General features: G+C 42.1%; 1 protein-coding gene across 1 annotated transcript in view; it reads left to right on the top strand.

Annotated features, from left to right (window-relative positions):
* UTP20 (UTP20 small subunit processome component) overlaps window positions 1–20267 on the top strand; it is a gene marked incomplete at its 5' end in the record, with an annotated part of 64838 nt that overhangs the window by 18003 nt on the left and 26568 nt on the right. The window contains 15 exons of the mRNA XM_080637626.1: window positions 160–236; window positions 1097–1176; window positions 1844–2087; window positions 3774–3980; window positions 5776–5866; window positions 7172–7257; window positions 7816–7941; window positions 8496–8662; window positions 9180–9388; window positions 12599–12742; window positions 15688–15767; window positions 16543–16769; window positions 17753–17897; window positions 18334–18421; window positions 19692–19835. Of these exons, the coding sequence (XP_080493752.1) occupies window positions 160–236; window positions 1097–1176; window positions 1844–2087; window positions 3774–3980; window positions 5776–5866; window positions 7172–7257; window positions 7816–7941; window positions 8496–8662; window positions 9180–9388; window positions 12599–12742; window positions 15688–15767; window positions 16543–16769; window positions 17753–17897; window positions 18334–18421; window positions 19692–19835 (2115 nt within the window). The remainder of the gene's footprint in view (window positions 1–159; window positions 237–1096; window positions 1177–1843; window positions 2088–3773; window positions 3981–5775; window positions 5867–7171; window positions 7258–7815; window positions 7942–8495; window positions 8663–9179; window positions 9389–12598; window positions 12743–15687; window positions 15768–16542; window positions 16770–17752; window positions 17898–18333; window positions 18422–19691; window positions 19836–20267) is intronic.

Below are 20267 nucleotides of genomic sequence, written 5' to 3'. Positions count from 1 at the left end.
GTGGTGCAGTGTGTTACTTGCTTCACAACTTGTAGCACTTCTGAGAACTTCTTTGGTCAATGTTTCCTCTTTGAGAGGAAAAAAGGTTAGAGAAGGTTGATTGGTCTTCAAGATACATTTTTTTACATCTCAACGAGATGGTATTGTGTGTCATTGTAGGTGCCTCTTCGGTATTTACTAGGAATGCTTTATATTAACTTCAGCCCTCTGTGGGATCCTGTAATTGAACTCATAACGTGAGTATATGCAGAGTGCTGCAATCTGTGGTTGTCTTACAGAACATTCTTTCCATTGTTTTGTGAACAAAAGCTTAGCTAAAAATGTCCACTTTGAAGAGATTTGTCCAGGTTAACCTTCATGTGAAATGTTCTGGAACAAATTTGATCTCAAATCACAATCTGTGTAGACTGATACTTAGCATAGTTTCTTATTTTTCTTTACTGTTAAAGGGAACTCACAATGAATATAGTCAAATAGCATCAGAGTTTTCAAAGGTAGCAGGATTTGGTTGGTGTTTCACAAATGCTTAAAGAAGCAACAAGTCCCTCTCAGTTAACTCTCTCTGACTTTTCTGCCCTTACTGGAAAACCTCTAAATCCTACTAAGGAGGAGGGAGGACTTACCATGGTGACAGCTGAGCTAAATGTCGGCATCAGTGTCTGCTTTCAGCATGACTTTATCTTCTTGGCTTTTTCTCTCTGTTGTATGATTAACGAGGGTGGGATTTTCTTCTACAAACTAGAGAATTAATTAAAAAATATTGAACTAGCTCTTTGAAAGATATGCCCATACTAATTCTTCCTTTAGTTCTAAATGATGTTACTTTACAGAAGTCAGTAGAAAACTATAGAACATTTTTAGTCAATTTAAGCTCATTTGAAGTCATGAGATACAACCAGATTATTTTAATAACAATTGACATATGGGATACATAAGTAAAGGCAAGGAAGTGCTACATCTCTGTTGTTCAGATGTCCTGTCTTCCCACATTAAAGCAGTGATCAAAGCGTACTTGTACTGGTGTACTAGGTTGTACTAGTGATGTGTGGCTTTTTTTATTTTCCTTTTAATTTCATGCTGTCTTACACTTCATTAGTTCTCATGCAAAGGAAATGGAGAATAAACAATTCTGGAAGGTTTTCTATGAACATTTGGAGAGGGCTGCTACCTATGCTGGTAAGTCACAGCTCCTAATCATTATTCTAACAGTAACACAGCTAACTGTGAGTGACATGACTGTTTTTATGTGCCCAAAATTTATGTGTGATGAGAGAATTCAGGTTCTTGACTACCAGCATCATGTCTAGGGCAGGAATAGAGAGATCTGGGAGAAAACTGTGTCTACTTCTGTCCTAAACACCAAGAAAGAGACAAAAAAGGTGCCTGCATTTCAGGAGGGAGTTGCAGGTTGTGGGAAGCCACGGAGTAGTTTTGTCCCTGCATAAAGTGACTGCCCAGACTGATCAGAAGCAATGACAAAACCTGTATAATCGGGCTGACCATCTTTCTACTCCATAGATCATGTGGAAGTCCTGCAGTGTCTTTCCTGGGTGTACTCTTGAGGTTTACCTATGGGTGCATAGCATCTGTGTTTTCATGGTAGAGCCATGAGCACACAGCCACTTGTGGACTTCTTTGTTATTCAAGAAAACTGAGGTTAACTGAGGCTGTAAGGCACCCTAGAGTACTTTCTAAGCAGTGCAGATATTTCAGGTCAGTGTTAAATACAGGTGCCTAAACAGTTACATGTCACCAAAAGTATTATTTTTGTAATGGGGGGCTGATCTCTTGCTTCTGGCAATTCTAAAGTAACCTGAAGAGCTTTTCTTCATCTGTTCTATAGAAATGGAGCTGCAGAATGAACTAAATGAACAGGAGGAAAGCATTGCTGAAACAGAAAGTGAGAAGATGCCAGAAGGAGGAGGGGGAGCTGTCTTCCTGGAGCAGCTGAGGACTAGAACAGATTGCAGTGAGCGGCTGGACCACACAAACTTCCGTTTTCTATTGTGGAAAGCGCTGGATAAGTTTCCAGACAGAGTGGAGCCCAGGTCGAGGGAACTTTCTCCACTTCTTTTGAGATTTGTTAGGTAGGTAAGATTTATTTTTCAATTGAGAGGACATTGCTTTCAGTTGTTGCTGAGCTTTAAAACTATGGCTACCCCATTATAGACTTTTATTTCCTGAGTGCGTGGCTGGTGAGATGTCTGCTTCCAGTTAAGATAACCTTTTGATTGGAATGTAGATTCTGTTAGAAACATCACAGAAGAAGCAGGCTGAAATGAACTGGCAGTTTCTGCTGCTCACTCTCTTATTTATTGACTTCCCTCTGTCACAGCCTCATTACTCCATTAGGGAGTGATTTCAGTGGAAATAAAGATCCTTTTTTTTAAAAAAAAGAAAATGCATTTTAATTTGGAATCACAGAAGAGCAAAGTATTTTCCCCAAGATGAGGAAAATACTGGGTTTGTTAGAGTCTGATTCAGTTTCCCGCCCCGGGAGGGAGAGCTTGCATGAGTGCACATATCAGATAGTATAGATAGTGTGATGCACATAGAGTAGGTGTGATCTCATGGCAAGAGAAGGTTTCAGATATTCATTTTCTATAATTAGAAAACCTATGTTTTGCTTCCCTTCCTGCAAAAATTGAACCATGCTGTAGTAAGTTAGTTTCCTCAGTATCACACTGCCATAATCATTGTTCATCTGCCCACCTGAGCAAACACAACCCCCATGCCTTCCACATAACTTTACAAACCTCTAGTATCTCAGTGATTGATGTCTCTCTTCTCTCCACCAAGTACCTCCACTCTCCTTTAGGGTATTTGGTACACCTTTAGTGTATTTGGCCACTGCCTTGTATTCTGCAACTTCTAGGCATAGAAGCATACATTTACTGAAATCATAGAATCATAGAATAGTTAGGGTTGGAAAGGACCTTAAGATCATCTAGTTCCAACCGCCCTGTCATGGGCAGGGACACCCCACACTAAACCATGTCACCCAAGGCCTCATCCAACCTGGCCTTGAACACCGCCAAGGATGGAGCATTCACAGCCTCCCTGGGCAACCCATTCCAGTGCCTCACCACCCTCTCAGTAAAGAATTTCTTCCTTAGATCCAATCTAAACTTCCCCTGTTTAAGTTTGAACCCGTTACCCCTTGTCCTGTCACTACAGTCCCTGATGAAGAGTCCCTCCCCAGCATCCTTGTAGGCCCCCTTCAGATACTGGAAGGCTGCTATGAGGTCTCCACGCAGCCTTCTCTTGTCCAGGCTGAACAGCCCCAACTTTCTCATCCTGTCTTCATATGGGAGGTGCTCCAGTTCCCTGATCATCCTCGTGGCCCTCCTCTGGACTTGTTCCAACGGTTCCATGTCCTTTTTATGTTGAGGACACCAGAACTGCACACAATACTCCAAGGGAGGTCTCACAAGAGCAGAGTAGAGGGGCAGGATCACCTCCATTGACCTGCTGGTCACGCTCCTTTTGATGCAGCCCAGGATACAGTTGGCTTTCTGGGCTGTGAGCGCACACTGAAGCCGGTTCATGTTCATTTTTTCATCGACCAACACCCCCAAGTCCTTCTCTGCAGGGCTGCTCTGAATCTCTTCTCTGCCCAACCTTCTTTGGGAATTTTTAGCCATATAGTATCCCAAGACACAGTGCCATTAATAATGAGCATGGTGGTTTGGGGCAGGGGGGTTGGTTGTTCTTGTCCTGAAACCCTGAAAAATGCTGTGCTTTGTAATCCCTTCGGGTTTTTTTAAACACAGAAATGAGTACTACCCAGCAGATTCATTGGTGGCTCCGTCTCAGGACCTCAGAAAGAGAACTAGTGATACAATAGCAGCAAAAGAAATACCTGGTGAAGAGGTGAATGATGTTGCTATGGAGGAGGAGGAGGAGGAAGAGCAAAAGGAAGAAGGGGAACCAATTACTGTGGGACTACCAAAAAGAAAAACAAGAAGAGCTGCTGCTAAGTAAGTACTTTTAATTTTCTCTTGCTAGTGTTTTCACAGAAAAGCAGATTCAGCAACTTGTATTGAGATAAAAGCTATGTTTTTATATATTCCTTTTTCTTCTTTTGCTTGCACTTCATTATTTTTCAGTGGACTATAAGCACCTTAGAGTCAGAAACTGTGCCTGCACAGTATTAGATATCCAAAGATATCATTATCTCATTACCTGCTGATGGTCTGTGGTTTATGTTACTTTAAGCTGAAATTATGTGTTATTTTGAAGTTTTTGGAGGCTATTGTATCTGCATTCACCTGGCTTCTCTGTGTGTATCTGTTGGTCTTTTAAAACCATAGGTATTGCCAAACACTTTGAAAAATAAGACTATTCATACTGGGATTCTGCCATTGCCTACCTGTTATCAGCCTTGGTCCTCATTAGGGTTTTTTGTCCTTAGGGACAAAGAGGTTTTTTAGGTGGTGTTTTAGACTGAAACTACATGCTGTTGTAATGTCATTGCAGTGCTGAATACATGGAGAAAGTGACTCTTTGTATGAAGTCTCCACAGTTTGTCTAATCTGAGTCTTTTTACCCTGATGACCTCTGTCAAATGTCCATTACAAATACACCACAAGGGTTTGCATTTCGCCACTTTTTCTGGAAAGGATGGACTTTGTAATGACAGAGAACTTTAAAATGTCACCTTACATGTTGGAACACATTTGATATATGATGTGAATTGTCGTTTAATCCCAGATATTTTATAGGTGTTTCATTTTATTCCCAGATTCTGGCTTGTAACTGAGCAAATGAGCAGCAATTCAAACACGATGACAGTCCAAGATCTATGTTTTGGTTTGTTTCTTTTTTCAGCCTTCATCTCAAAATGTCCATGTACTTAGTGGAAACATTAGTGCTGGTAGCAGTAACAGAGGCATGAAAGATTTACTGGAGGTGTATTATTGAGTTCTGGAGTGACCTCCCTTCATCTTTGCCCTGTGCAGTTCATACAGTCAGGCTTGTGCTGCAGTAGGAGAACCCTTGGCCCGCAAGGGCTGGCTGAGGTAGCAAGAGGACCCACGCCTGCCCCAGGCTCAGGGTGGAGTTGTCAGAAAGTGTCCTACTTATCCTTTGGCTGAGCCCAGCCATGGAGGAGAGCGGCCCAGCCAAAGTGTCAGGAGAGTTCAGTGTAAACTGCCATAGGGTGCAATTGGATGCAGAAAGTCTCTACTAGCCCCACAGCACATCTGGTAGAGATCTCACACCTTCCTTAACTTGGTCATCTCTCTCTGCTCCCACATAGTGGAGGTGGAGCAGATGTGGGGTGACACAGCCACTTCTAGAGGAACTGACTCCCGTCTGTGCTTGCCTGATGTAAGTCCAGCGCAGTCTGTTGCTAAATGCAGCCTTTCATGTTGATAGGAGCAAAATGGCCACCAGTTAAGGACAAGTGAATAAATAAAGAGGTAAATTCATCTGTTGGTGTTCCAGGCTGGTCTGGCAGAGAGAAGCAAGCTGCATTCTGATTGACTGTATTCCTTTGACATCAGAAGCTGAGCCCGTCTAGTGCTGCTGAGGAAATGGCCCTCTCTATGCCATGAAATTATGTCTGGAAGGAGGTGCTTAGGAGAGGGAAGAGGATACCTCTTGCTGTATCTCTGAAATGGAGGCATGTAGACTAGGGATCCTCGTGTTGTGCTGGCTTTGGGTTGTTGGGGTTTTTTTCTTTCTTGTTAATTTTAATGAAACTTCCCAAATTGCCTATAATAATGCAGGATTGTCTTCTGGTCATTTTAAACAAAATGTTTTCTTTTACAGGCAACTAATAGCCCACTTACAAGTTTTCTCTAAATTCTCCAATCCTCGTGCGTTGTACCTGGAACAGAAGTTGAATGCATTATATACGCAGGTGATGCTTGCCTATATTCTTAGTAAAATGCTGAACAGATGTGTACAAAATAGTGTGTGAAGAACAGCCTGATGTAAGAGAGATTACTTCATCATTTACTGTTTGCCATTTGTGTCTAAACATATGTATTTTCATGTCTGGTGTGTCCATCTGGCATAGGGGCATCATGGTGAAGTGACCTTTGATTTTGGCCTGTGCTGTTTGGTGGCAGGTTGAAGAACTGATAGGGATGCTACTTGGAGAGATGATTTGCATCTCTTAATGTCTAGGTTATGAGGAGTAATCTTCAAGAGCAGGCAAATCTCAGTGAGACTTTCCATATCGAATCCTAAGAGTATTTTGTGTTTGTCACAGGAAAGAAATATGGATGTCTTTGTGTGGTTTGAGTAGTCTGGTTTTTAATCCAGTCTTCCGAGAGACACAACTGGTAACTGGTTTGGAAGTTGAAAATGCAGGCTGACAGTCCAAAAAACAATTGATAGAATCATAGAATAGTTAGGGTTGGAAAGAACCTTAGGATCATCAAGTTCCAACTCCCCTGCCATGGGCAAGGACACCTCACACTAAACCATGTCACACAAGGCTCTGTCCAACCTGGCCCTGAACACGGCCAGGGATGGAGCATTCACAACTTCCCTGGGCAATCCATTCCAGTGCCTCACCACCCTAACAGTAACGAACTTCCTCCTTCTATCCAGTCTAAACTTCCCCTGTTTAAGTTTGAACCCGTTACCCCTTGTCCTGTCACTACAATCCCTGATGAAGAGTCCTTCCCCAGCATCCTTGTAGGCCCCCTTCAGATACTGGAAGGCTGCTATGAGGTCTCCACGCAGCCTTCTCTTGTCCAGGCTGAACAGCCCCAACTTTCTCAGCCTGCCTTTGTACGGGAGGTGCTCCAGTCCCCTGATCATCCTCGTGTCCTCCTCTGGACTTGTTCCAACAGTTCCATGTCCTTTTTATGTTGAGGACACCAGACCTGCACACAATACTCCAAGTGAGGTCTCACGAGAGCAGAGTAGAGGGGCAGGATCACCTCCTTCGACCTTATTATGAAAATACAAATGTTACAACTATCCCATGTACATGGTGAGTGTGTGTGTATGTATGAACTACCAGCAACCATGTGCACTTTTTTTGAGTGACAGTTGTGTATTTGCTTCTTGGTTTTATACTGGCAACACATACATTCTGTTTCCGTTTTAAGTTAGTCCAAAACCTGCTTGAGCTCCGGGTTGTTTCACTGTTTTCAGTAAGCACTTCTCTCTTGTAGATAGGGACTTATTTTCTTTCTTTTGTCATTTGCAGTTGCTGTCCCATCAAGACCAGAATGTACAGAGAATAGCTCTTGATTGTATAATGACATACAAGCATCCTCATCTACTGCCATACAGGTAAAACCTTTATATTATTTTAGCATTGGTGAATGAGCTTCCAGTCATACCAGAAGCTTGCTCGGGGTCAGTTCCCTCAAAGAGAGAATTGTATTTGTTGAAGATAAAAGAATAAATTTTAATTTTAGCCAGCTGCATATTTCCTATCTGTAACAGGAAATAAGGTCTTGAGGTTGGTCAGTGTCTCTTTTTTGTTTACAGGAAAATGGCAACACTTTCATTCTGTCCCAGAATAGCGTGTGCTTAGTAGTTGCATCATTTTCAAAGACGTCTTTGTACTGGTGATACATAACCATGCAAAGAAAGTGACAGCATGAAACTGTAGTTTGTGTTCAATAATCTCTTCAGAATGTGTCCAGGAGGTAATTTCCTAAATAAGTGGTTTGAATTTGCTGCCTTTTAAATATTTTTTTTTTTTATTAAAGGGTGGGAACATAGTACTTTAGTATTTTATATACAGCATAGATTAGATAAATAGGCAATTAGATATAGATGTGTGTGTATTTCTGTTTATTTTTATAACCCTACCTGCCTTCAAATAATGTTTTTTACTTTCAGAGAGAATTTGCAAAGGCTACTGGAAGACAAGAGTTTTAAGGAAGAAATAGTCCATTTCAGTATTTCTGAGGAGACTGCTGTTGTAAAAATGGAGCATCGACCAGATCTCATCCCTGTTCTTATGAGGTGCGTCATGGAGTGAGGATTTAAGTTTCATGTCAAAGTACCATAAGCAGAGATGTAATGCAGCTTCTCATTTTTAAGCAGTTGAGACAAACCTATGGTTAATGGTATAGTTTGACAACTTAGTTTGTGATGTTCAGTATGGCTTCCTTATTAACACATTTATGTAGTGCATTACGCAGATGGTGTTTTCTTTAAAACCAGCTTTTTGGTAAATACTGTTTCTGTTAAGGCTTACAGAGAACTGTGAGAATATTTCAGTTCACCGAGTATTGCCACTTATTTTTAAAGATAAGTGATGCAAGTTGTTGTGCAGATAACTTGTTTTGTACTTGAAGTCTCCAGCAAAGTTTTCACTGCAGTAGTAGAAGCAGAGCTTTCACTGGGATGTTTTCTGGGCAATATGTATTAATTCAGTGGAGACCTTGAAGGGGAGACCTCCATTCAGCTTGTGCTCACTAAAGAATATTTTTAAATAGAGTTTCTCCTGCAGGATAAGAGGCTAGGAAACAGATGGCTTGCTGAAAGCTAATGCAACCTCTTTTTGGCTCTTGAAGAATTCTCTATGGCAGAATGAGAAACAAAACAGGGAGCAAGACACAGGGCAAGTCTTCGGCGGGCACTCGCATGTCAATCGTTCTGCGATTTCTTGCCGGCTCACTGCCAGAAGAGATACGGATGTTCTTGGATCTACTCTTTGAAGCTGTGAAGCAATTCAGTGATGGTAGGTTTGGGCAGTAGAACCTGGGATATGGTGCTTTCTGGCCTGTAGAGATGTAGAAGGATAAATACTGTTATGTGCTTCAGTTTGTCTCTAACAGTGCCTTAGAAGGACAAAAGGGTGAAAGTAAACTTTTAATATGGGTGGGGATTCCCCTGAGCTTTTCCTTACAAAACAGGATTGCTCTGTTCTACAGGTCCAAGGTCAGAAAACTTAATGACTTGCTGCAGCTGTGCAAGTAAGTTGTAGCAGGCCAGGAATGAGCAATCACTGGCCATCATAGGTTAGCCTGCATATTATGGCTATAAACAGAGGTTGTAAAGTGTTCTGATACTGTAGCAGTGTGAGTCTGAGTGTCACAGACAGATGGAGACCCAAAGTTGTGCTTATTTAAAAAGCAGAATGTGAGGATCTGTAATTTAGGGCTGGATTATGCTATTTTTCATTGAAAATTATTTTCGGTAGTAGGTATCTTCATGGTACTTCTCTAGATAAGTTGCTGCCCCTTTGCTTATCACAGGGCCTTGCCAGACTGCAGTGCTTCGAAGTATGTCAGAGCTGGATTTAGCTAAAGTCCTGCCTCTTGGGCGTCAGCATAGCCTCTTCAATGGTCTCGAAGTTGTGTTGAAAAACATGGGACATTTGATCCATCAGTACCTGCCTGAAATCCTACAGATTCTGCTGTGCATGACAGCTGTGGTATCCTGCATCCTCCAGCAAAGAGAAAAGGTACAAAATACGCAAATGATATTTGAAAAAACATGTAAATTAAATTCTTTTCTCTTCTCCTCCCCTTAGCTTGCACATGTACACACACCTTCACTGGCTCAGGTAAAGATAAGTTTAATGCCAGCATGGAGTGAAGCTTAGCCAGTTAGATGTCTGTCAAAAGAGGAGCCACTGATATTTGTCTGAAAGCGTGCCAGGGCTCAGGCAGTGCAGGTGGAGTTAATGTATTTAGAAAGCTGCTTTGGACTGCATTTTTGAGTTACTGAAGAGAGATCTGGAGGTGATCTCTCTACATTGCTACCTGCCTGCTCTGTGGAGAGATGGGCATGAGGGACAGCTAAATGATTTGTTGTAAGGATGTGACAAGATCATATGGCAGGAACTTGAAATTGTCCTCAAAGGTGTAGTTTCTTGGCTGCAAGGATAAAACATTTAAACAGGGGAAGGAGAGGATTTAAAGTTTCCTTACCTTGAGACTTTAGATCAAAACTTGGTTTTGAGATGTTTTGTGGCAATGCTAGACCCGAGAATGATCACAGTGATTATCTGCAGTGGTTGTTTCTTGTGGTACTCAGGGAGAACACAGCTACCAGCCGTGCTTTCAGCACCCTGGGAGTGTGTTCAGCTCTGTGTCAGGAGTAGTCATGCTGATCCAGTGTCACAATCTGGGTCTCAGCCAGGTATCTGTAGAGCACTGTGGATGTTTTTTTCCCTTGCTGTACAATGGCTGTACATGCAGAAAGGGTCAGGTGAGGAAAACACTCTGTTAAAGATTGGCTGCACCTAAAGATGGGGCATGTTAGCTCCTGCTGCACAGGAGAGCAGTGCAGAGGTCCCTTGGCCCTAGCCCAGCTATCTCAGGGGGCCTGTTGCCAGCTGTTGGGAAACTATGACATTGAGCCACGCTTTTCTGTCTTTCGGAAACTAGTGCTTTGCCAGGCTTCAGTCCAAATAGGAAAAGAAAAGCTTAAGTCAGGTCTGGTGTAGAGTCTGATCATACTTCAGGTGTGAAACAAGCAAACTGCACAGTCATCATCATCACTGTGGTGTTGAAAGTAATTATGAGATGATAGACTTGAGCAAGTGGTGTGTTGAAAGGAATTATGTGATGATAGACTGAGCAAGTGGTGTTAGGTAATGAATGTTTTGTCACCATGCGCGTTTGTTCTTGCCAAGACTCATCTGTGAGCATCCGAGGTTAGAACTTGTCTTGAAAACAGTCCATCAGACAAAGCTAAGCCACTGCAGTCGGATGGCATCCAAGGTCCCATAGCTGCCTGCAGACTGCACATACATAACTGTCTTCACTTATGAAGGGCATGAGCAAATTTTAGGACAGCAGCATCCCACAGTCTGACTTAAGCATTGGATTGCATGTGCCTACATGTTTTAGACTGAGAAAGAAGTTTTAAAAGCTGCTTCCTTCATTGTTGGGTTAGTCACATTTTGCCAGGGTTACTCCAGTAATCCTGTCAACATGTAACATGCAGAGTGACAGTCCGTCATTTGTCTGGACTTAATTTAGCACTTCATTAGCCCATTGAGATACTAAAAGCTCAGGAAGAGTGTGAAAAATCTGTTTATCTTGGCTAATGATTAGAAGACATTCATGGATTTTGAGAGTAATTTATTGCAGGCCGACGCTGCCTGGAGAGTTAAACATCAACTTCACCATTTTAAGACAAGTTATTCATTTACCATTTCCTACTGATTGTGTTCAGGATCGAGTTTCTTTGTCCTCTCAAAGACTTGATCTCAGAGGACTACTATTAATGGTGATTGAAGAGTGAGGGACCTAAAATTATTTTGCTTAGGGGTCACCATTAGGAATAGCAGCCTGGTTTGTGCTTTCTTTGTCCCTTCAGGCAGCTCATTTGCTGCCTGGAAGCTGATTGCACACTGTTAATACACATTCAGCACAGCTTGGGAGATCCTAGGCAAGAGCGTGTTTGGTTTCTTTTCCACTATCTCTTCTTTTTACCTAGGGTTCAAAGGGATTATAAAAGTGCATTGCATGGTAGAAGATAGTGTCTTTAGAAGTCCAGAGGGTATATCAAGTAAAAAAATTATGATGTCTTTTAATGAGGCTTTGACAGAAAGCTGCTTTGTAAAATAAGAGATGAAAGTGTTTGTTCTGTGTGGTGAATCATGATGTGTACTGGCATCCCTGAGGAACCCAAGACACCCAAGACATAACTCCGGCCTTGGACTGTGACCTTTATTTGCTCTGACACGGCTCTCTTGTTTCTGAGACTGAAGTTCAGTACCTCAGCACTGTGGAGCTGCCTCATGTATTTGTGCTGTGAGCTGCACTGCACAGTAAGGAAATCATTTAGGTTACTCAAGTCAAGACTCTGCTCAGGGAGAAGAGTGGGAACGCAGCAATGCATGAATAACCTCATAATTAGCTATGTGGCTGATTTCCTTACTGAAATGTTTTCCCCAAGAAAGGCTATGGAATGTAACTACTGACTGGGTACAGGAAGCATCTTCCTGTAACCAAATGCTATACTCCCCCCCATGGTGTTGGAGGAGGTGATTCATGTTCTTGCCTTCCTTATTCCTTCCCCTTCTCTTTGTTGATTTGTTTTCTTTCCAGTAGATCTCAGTGTCCAAAGTACAGTTTTGCTTTCAAGAGCTGATTTGGGTCCTTTCCTGTGTAGAATGGAACTATTTAAGTGTTAGGGCTGGAAATGTAAGTGTGGTATAGCTTTCTGTATTTTGTCCAAAAAGGGCAGATGCTACTTCAAACCTATCATCATGGATTTTGGTGGGCTGAAGGAGTCACATGTAACTGACTCCGTGCAGGAACAGGCAACTGTTACTAAAATTTAGGTCTGTGAGAGGTAGAAGTTACAGTAGGAGACAGAACATTGTGATAGTTCCAGCAAAAGTTTTATCTGTGGTCAGTGAGTTGCTGCATTTAATTTCAGAGCAAGTAGTTAATAGTTGTTCTGCGAAGGTCTTACTGTTTGTTTGTTTTAGAATCATAGAATAGTTAGGGTTGGAAAGAACCTGAACATCATCTAGTTCCAACCCCCCTGCCATGGGCAGGGACACCCCACACTAAACCATGCCACCCAAGGCCTCATCCAACCTGGCCTTGAACACCGCCAAGGAGGGAGCATTCACAACCTCCCTGGGCAACCCATTCCAGTGCCTCACCACCCTAACAGTAAAGAATTTTTTGTTTTGTTTTGTTTTTTACAGGTCCAACCTAGGTTGATTAATCCACTGAAGAATTTGAGACGTCTTGGTCTCAAGCTTGTGGTGGAGTTTTTTTCTGATCGGGAGACTTACAGCTTTAGTGTGGAAGAGATCAATGCTGTTTTCCATGCAGTGGTATGGCCTCAGGTAAGTATTTCTTGTTCTTCCAAACAACCTGTGTGTAACATGTACTGGAGTCCATCATGTCAGCTATGTCTGTCATAAGGTTAGATACAGCCTCAGATAGATTCTGGCATTTTGATGTGTATGTGCAAGCCAGTTTCTTGGCTCATGTCTGATTAGTCCTGGAATAATCAAGTCAGAGGCTAAAGTACGAATTAATTAATCTGAATAAAATGGGTGCCATTTCTTTTTTCTTAACCACAGAAGCAGACTTCTTCCCTGGATGCTTCAGGGAAGCAAAATAATACTTGTCATTTCTGGGTGGACTTTGCTACTTTTCTGTGTGCCAGTTATTTGGCCTGTGGTAGAGGACTGCAGAAGCAAATGCTGCTGCAGCAAAGGAGGGACCCATCGGGGTCTGTCAGTGGGCTGTGTGCTCTTTTGCCTGCCTGCTGGGAGTCCCCTGTGAGCACAGAGACAAAGCACAGAATTGTGGCTGTCATCAGAGAAATTTAGATCACCTCTGAGTTGGGAAAATGCACTAGTGTGAGAGGAAGAGAAAACACAGTGCTTAAAATGAAATTGTGCTGGCTGTCTCAGTGCACTGGGCTCAGGTTATCAGGGAATGCGTGTACTAGGTGCTGAGTTGTCTGCTCTAAAAACAGTCCTCTTCACCCACAGGGTAGCTGAGCAAGATGTGTTGACTCCAGCAGAGCTCTTCTGCTGAGGTTTTTGGGGTATCTAAATTTCCTACTTCTTTGCAGCAGAAAAGCCTGTCAAAGAGCACCAGGAGTAACTGCTACACTCTATGAAACCTCAGATCTGCTTCTGTAGACATTGTGTTTGTTTACATCTACCCTGCTTCTCTGCTCTATGAGTAACAATACGTGATGTGTAGTATGTGTGTGTGGACAAATAGTAGATGAAATAGTTTCAGGCATGCATATAGCTCTGTATTTCACTGAGCTGAGTTTGGTGCTCCTGGTTTGTCCATTTAGTCTTGTCCTGGTTTCAGATGGGATAGTTGATTTTCTTCCTAGTAGCTAGTACACTGTTGTGGTTTGGATTTAGTATGACAATGATGTTGATAACACACTGGTGTTGCTAACTTGTGCTTACTCCAAGTCTAGGACTTTTCAGTCTCTTATGCTCTGCCAGTGAGGAGGGGCATAAGAAGGTGGGAGGGAGCATAGCCAGGACAGCTGACCCAAACTAGCCAAAAGGATATTCCATACCACAGTACGTCATGCCCAGTATAGCAACTGGGGGGGAGTTGGGTAGGAGGGGCCGGTAGTGCTTCTGATGGGCTGGACATCCATCAGCAAGTGATGAGCAATTGTATTGTTCACCATTTGTTTTTCTTTAGATTTAATTCTTCTCTTTTTTTGTTATCTCCTTTTTCATTACATTATCAGTAGTATTAGTATTGTATTTTACTTTATCTCAAATATTTAAACTGTTCTTACCTCAGCCCATGAGGTTTACCCTTTCCAATTCTCCTCCTCATCCCACCAGCTGGGAGCGAGCAAGTGGCTGCATGGTACTTAGTTGCTGATTGGGGTTAAACCAGGACAGTTCTTTCCAAAACCAGGGTGCCACATGAGCAAAGCAGTGAACATTCACTGCAGTCCCAGAGCAGTTCAGGCTTTAAGTCAGCAATGCAGTTAGTACTTTTGGGGAGCATTGTGTTTGGAAACACTGAGTGAATCTGAACAAGATGGAAAATTGTTATTAAATAGTTAGAATTCCTCTTGTCCTTATAGATGTCAGGAAGACAGCTGGGTTTGGAGCTTGGAGGGTAGTATGATCCAGAAGCTCCATCTAGAGGGAGCCTCCTCTAGGGAAATCCATGAAGATATGGTTTTGGGAGAATAATTGTTTGGCTTGTGTGCTTTCCTTTTTTAAAACTGTGCAACTGAGATGTATAGAAACTCATGGAGAGCGTGGATTATTTTAAGCCTGTTGTACTTGGAACTGGAGTTTTCTGCTTTTCATATCCCAGGAGTTTGCTGCACAGTCTTGATATCATTATCCTGCACAGCAGCATTGCTGCAGGTTTGGATTAACAGTTTACTCTTCATTGTACATTATTCAGAAAAGCTCTGTTTTATGCAGAGCAATAGCATTAGCAGCCTCTTGGGGCAGAAGAAGCTTTCTAAGACCTTAGCTATGATGGTTAGACCTGCCTTCTTTTCTGTTATGCTCAGGTCCTGAGCCCAGGTGGAGCTAGTCCAAACCCTGCATGCACCATCCTGGCTATTGCCCTTGAATGCACTGGGGCTTCCTCTGCCTTAGGCTCACTAACAGTGCCCTGCTCACAGTTCAGCTGTGGTCAGGGTAGAAAACCAGCAGTGTGACTTGCATGCAGCCTGTTGGGTTGCAGAGTGGCAAAGACCTGCCATTAGGTTTCTTTTACCTGTATCCAGTCATGTGAAAGAGCAGCAGTTACTGTGTAGGGCTTAGGCTAGGCAGCTCTCAGGTGTGGTTGTTTAGGGGACAGAACCCTGTTAAGAGATCCCATTCCTGGGATGTGGTGGAATGCTTGAGCCTCTCCCTGAGCAGAGAGGGTACTTTTATAGCAGTGAGACAGTGGAGGCATAGAACACAGGCTGGAATGGCGTGTGCTGCGGCCAGGGCATAGGAATTACAGGAGAAGTGAGTCTTTGGTGTTGCAGTTGAGATCTCATAGGTATGGTGTGTCTGGGAGAGGTTGCTAGGTGTTTGCAGCAAATATGAGGCTCCATGGAGAGCCAATTTCGAGGGGAGAACAACAGTGGTAGCTGGAATAGTGTATACATAGGAGTAAGATAATCTAAGAGTGAGTCCACAAATATTGAGGAAGCTGGAAAAATTATGATGAAATTACTTTCTAAAAAAAGGTAAACTACAGGTTACAGTGAGGTCTTTGTTAGAGATAAGGGATTTAAGTAACCTCATGTTGCATTGGTTCTGATTTTTATCTCCTTTAGGTCTGCAGATTGGCTTCAGAGAGTCAGTATTCTCCAACTTTTCTGCTCAAACTCATTCATACCTGGAGTAAAAATCCCAGGTAAGTGTTCTCCTGGCAAAGAAGTGTAAGTACTTCCGAGTACACAAAATTCAAGGAAAAAAAGGCATACTAACAGATTATGAAAAATTGTGTCAAAACTCATATTTTCTTTTTCTATTAGACTCTTATTCTTTTGAAGGCAGTCCAAATGCAGTTGGGAAGCTTTCCAATTTATGCAATTATTCTCTTTTCAGTAGGCTGTTTTTCCCATGTTAACAACTAAATGCACATGTAGCCCAAACCCTGCTGACAGGTGAGGAGAGAAGGGCTGCCTTCTTAGAATATGTCTGCATTTTGACCTATGACTTCTTAGTCCTGGGAGGTGGGAAGTCAGTTTCACAATACATGATTTCATTCATGTTTTTTGATTCCTTATTTTTTTCTATATTATGAAAGAATATGGGCAGGTTCAGCATGGAATCTGTGACTGAGACTGCAGGTTGTAAAAGAGGGAGTTTTTTTATGGAGACAATGAGAAATTCCAACTCAGCTGTCTTGAGTGATTTTTGCTTCTTCCACAGATTCACTGTTTTTCCTTTGCCTCATTGTATCCAGTATCTGGTTTAAGACAGATCATTTGTAGGCATGAACTTACATGCAAACTTCTGTGAAAAATGGTATTGGATCATTAGATTAGGAGCAGACTTGGTCAAAACATCTGTGGAGAAAGGGTTGTGTTCAGATGATGCTATCTTGAAGAAGGAAAAGGGACTTGATGACTTCTGAGCCTCCATTCATTCTGTTTACCCAACGTTTTGTATAATCCTTCTCTCAGGTATTTCCCCTTGCTGGCCAAGCAGCAGCCAGATCACCCAGAGTGTGATATACTGACAAATGTGTTTGCTGTGCTGTCAGCCAAGAATCTGTCTGAGGCCACATCCAGTCTTGTGATGGACATAGCTGACAGTCTTCTCAACAGCCCAGATTTTGAACCCACGGAGCAGGTTTCCAGTTTGAACGTAACTGACTGTGCTGTCACAGTTACTGGAGATGTGACAGAAGGTATGCCTGCAAAATAGTTTTGGGGGGCACATCGGGTGCTTTGGATGAAGGTGTTAGATTATGATGAGGTTGTCTTTTCAGTGGCTGGGAATACCAGGGCAGGAGACATGCCGGTGGAGATGAAATTGTCAATGTACAAATTTGTCTTGGCATGCTCAAAAACTGGTAAACTACTGCTTGTCTGATGACTGGTGAAATCCACTTCTGAGCATCAGGATCCTGAACATGGAGCAATTCTTTTTGAAGAGGGAAAATGTTTGTGGTGTTGACCTGTTTTGTCTGTGAAGCTTTGACTGATGTGAACTTCAAGAACACACCATTGCTGACTTGACTCTGAGCCTAACATCAAGTTTTATATAATGGCCCACTCCCTATATGTACGTGGTCATGTATCACTTTGATGTTCAGTCTGTGCTTCCTGACAAGAAAGACCTGTCATTGATTCTTTTTATCTTTGAGTGGTAGTAGGCAGGAAGGATGGTGTGGTGTGTTTGATGCTGTGGAGCCATCTTTCACCTGTAACTCTCAAAGGTAGTGGAAAGGAGATCACTCGATTGCTGTGCCCTTGTTATGGCAGCTTTATTTGTCCTTAGTTAGAGGTCAGTGGTAGAATAGAGAAAGCTACACCTGAAAAATGCTCCAGCCATTTTAGGAGATGGTAACTACCTTTGAGGAACATCCTTGGTACCTTTTGATAAGCCCAAATTTACTGGGGCTATTACTGAAATCGCGAGGAGAGCTTTTACTATGTATGCTTTCTTTGGTTCCAGCTGAGATGTGTTACTTTGTCTCAGCAAGTGCTGGGGCATATTCTGAGCATTCCGCTGCCCTGCACATTCATAGCTCCCACTGATTTTCTTTCTTTCACTGATGAAAGAAAGAAAACTCCTTTGCGTTTCTCCCTTTGTTTGTTTAGGGTTGGATCTCCCTTCTGTTGCTTGCAGCACAGAGTTGGGTGTTGCTAACTGTTGTATCCCTTACAGAGACCCTCACCCTAGGTTGCCGCTTGGTTATGCCTCATGTTCCTGCCATACTTCAGTACTTCAGCAAAACAATGTTAAACATGGAGAAGGTGAAAAAGAAGAAGTATAGAGCTCAAGTCAGCAAAGAGCTGAGTATACTTTCTAAGTAAGTGATTTTTGAGAGCTCAAAACAATTAAAAAGTTGGAAAGTGGGAGGAAGAAAGAGGCTTTTCATAATAGGTTCCAAATCAAAACACATTATGTCTCAAACTATTTAAAGTTAGAACAGTTGAAAGTACCTGGATCTGTCATTGACCTTGCAAGTTGCTGTTGACTGGGGCAAAAAGTTTTCAGAAGTTGATTCTAGCTGTTTCTGTTGCTGGTACTCAGAATCAGTGCCTTGGGGGCAGGAAAAGGTACAGAAATGCCTGCAGTCATATGGAACTAAATACGTGGGCTGATTTTGGTGGGAATGCTCTATCTGCCTGGATGGGCTGACAAAGGCCTGTGATATGGCACTAGTACTGACTGAGGAGTTTTTTGCTCTAGACTGGTGATTGGATTGATGTAAAAATAGTAAATTACCTTGTCTCATTGTGCAGGATCAGCAAATTTATACAAGAAAAGAGTCAGAATTCAATGCTTGTGAGCCTTCTCCTCCCTTTCCTTTATCAGAGTAACATGGAGCAGGTAGGTAGAAATTACTTTTTCGCCCTGTTCAACATATGGGGTTTTTTTAATTAAGTATGTTTGTTTAAGATGCTGTTTCTTATGATTAGCCTGAAATCAAGTCTTCATGTGTTTGCAGCCTGCTCAGAATGCTATGCCATTGCATGTTGATAGGTACAAGTCATTGGATACTTTCCAGGAGTGCCAGTGCCAAGGCTGACTCTGTTCCCCCTTTTCATGGGGAAGGTCTGCCGAATTTTTTACATCGTATTTACCTCCTTTGCCACTGGAGTTCAAATCCCGTACAGTGTTCTTCACTGTGGATTTTATGCACCCCAAAGCCACAGCATCTGGACAGCAATATGAATACGTATGATTGAATATGTGTGTAGTATATGCTGTGTAATGGCCAGTGTTACACTGGTCTGTTGCAGGATGAAAGGCAAACACGCAGTATTATTTGTGTCCCTGCCCATGGCAAGGGGGTTGGAACTAGATGATCTTAAGCTCCTTTCCAACCCCAACTGTTCTATGATTCTATGGTTATTAACATGCTCCCATATCTCCTGCTTCCATTTTGTTCTCCTTCCACTTTTAAGGAATCTATTTGTGGGTACAGAAGTGTGCCTCGGAACTGAAACTTCCCTAAAAGCCTAAATTCCTCAGGCATGCAAAGCATATGTGCTGCGTTTGAAGGAAGCAGAGCTCTCTATTGCTTAGGCTTTTGTAAACAATTAAGTAAATCAAATACTGAGGGTATTGGTAGACTATTTTGTCTGTTTCCCTCACTGCCAAACCTTATTTTCGGAACTGCAATCCCATCTGCAACAAATGAATCTGTTGTTTATTCAGCTTGATTGCCTGAATCCTTGGATCAAGGTTTTGTTCCTCTTAAAAGACATGCAGTTGCTCAATGAGAGATTTTAGGCTTGCAGAAAGAACTGCTAGGCAGAAACCTGTAGCTTCTACTTTGCAAGTGGTCATTTAATTGTTCAGAGGATTCTTGGTTTTTCAATCTCTGAGTTACTAGGGGACCACATATGATTTCCATTCAGGGAAATCATACAAGTATATGATGCTGTTAATGTTTGCTTCACAGACTAAAGAAAGACTACTTTTTAAAGCTCTCTTAGTTCTCCTGATCCTTGAGTCATTTGAGAAAAGACACACAAAAGAAGTGTTCATCATGATGGCACTTCTCTCTAACACTGTTATGTCTAATTGAAAGGTTGCAAGTGCTTCTGAGAGATTCGATGAATGCTTTGAGTGTGTCCTTATCTGTCTCTTTCAGGGTACAGAGATTGACATTCTGGAGACAGTACAGAACTTGCTGCAGCACTGCTCAAACCCTACAAGCTTTCTTAAACCACTGGCAAAGCTCTTTTCTGTCATCCAGAACAAACTGTCTCGGCATAAGTTGTGCTTGGTATTTCAGGTATTGCATTTTTATGTGTCTTTCTGTGCTTTTTTTCACTTGTTGTAAGCAATCAAGAACAAAATAAGTAGCAGTATTTGTCTTTGTTGTACATGAGCTTAAAAACCTTTTTAATCTGCATTGTCTGTCAAGTAGCAGAATTGTATATAATAGAAATTAATGGGCTGCAACAAGATTTGTAAAAGTTTTAGCTTAAGCCTGGTGGACGTGAGCATCACCAGGGTTCTTTTGTGTAAGAGAAGCAAAATAAAGCACAATTCTTCTGTAAAAAAATCTTGTATTTTATGAAATAAGAATGGATTTCAGCATCCTGAAGGTGATTTTTATTTGTATTCTTCTCTCACAGATTTGTAGCAGTCAAGCTGTTTTGTACTTGTGAAGTGACTTACATAACTTGTTTTTCAGCAGGAAAACTCAGGAAACACTCTGTAG

The sequence above is a fragment of the Psittacula echo genome (assembly GCF_963264785.1).
Source record: "Psittacula echo genome assembly, chromosome: 1".
NCBI lineage: Eukaryota > Metazoa > Chordata > Aves > Psittaciformes > Psittacidae > Psittacula > Psittacula echo.
This window is presented reverse-complemented; position numbering and strand designations above follow the sequence as displayed.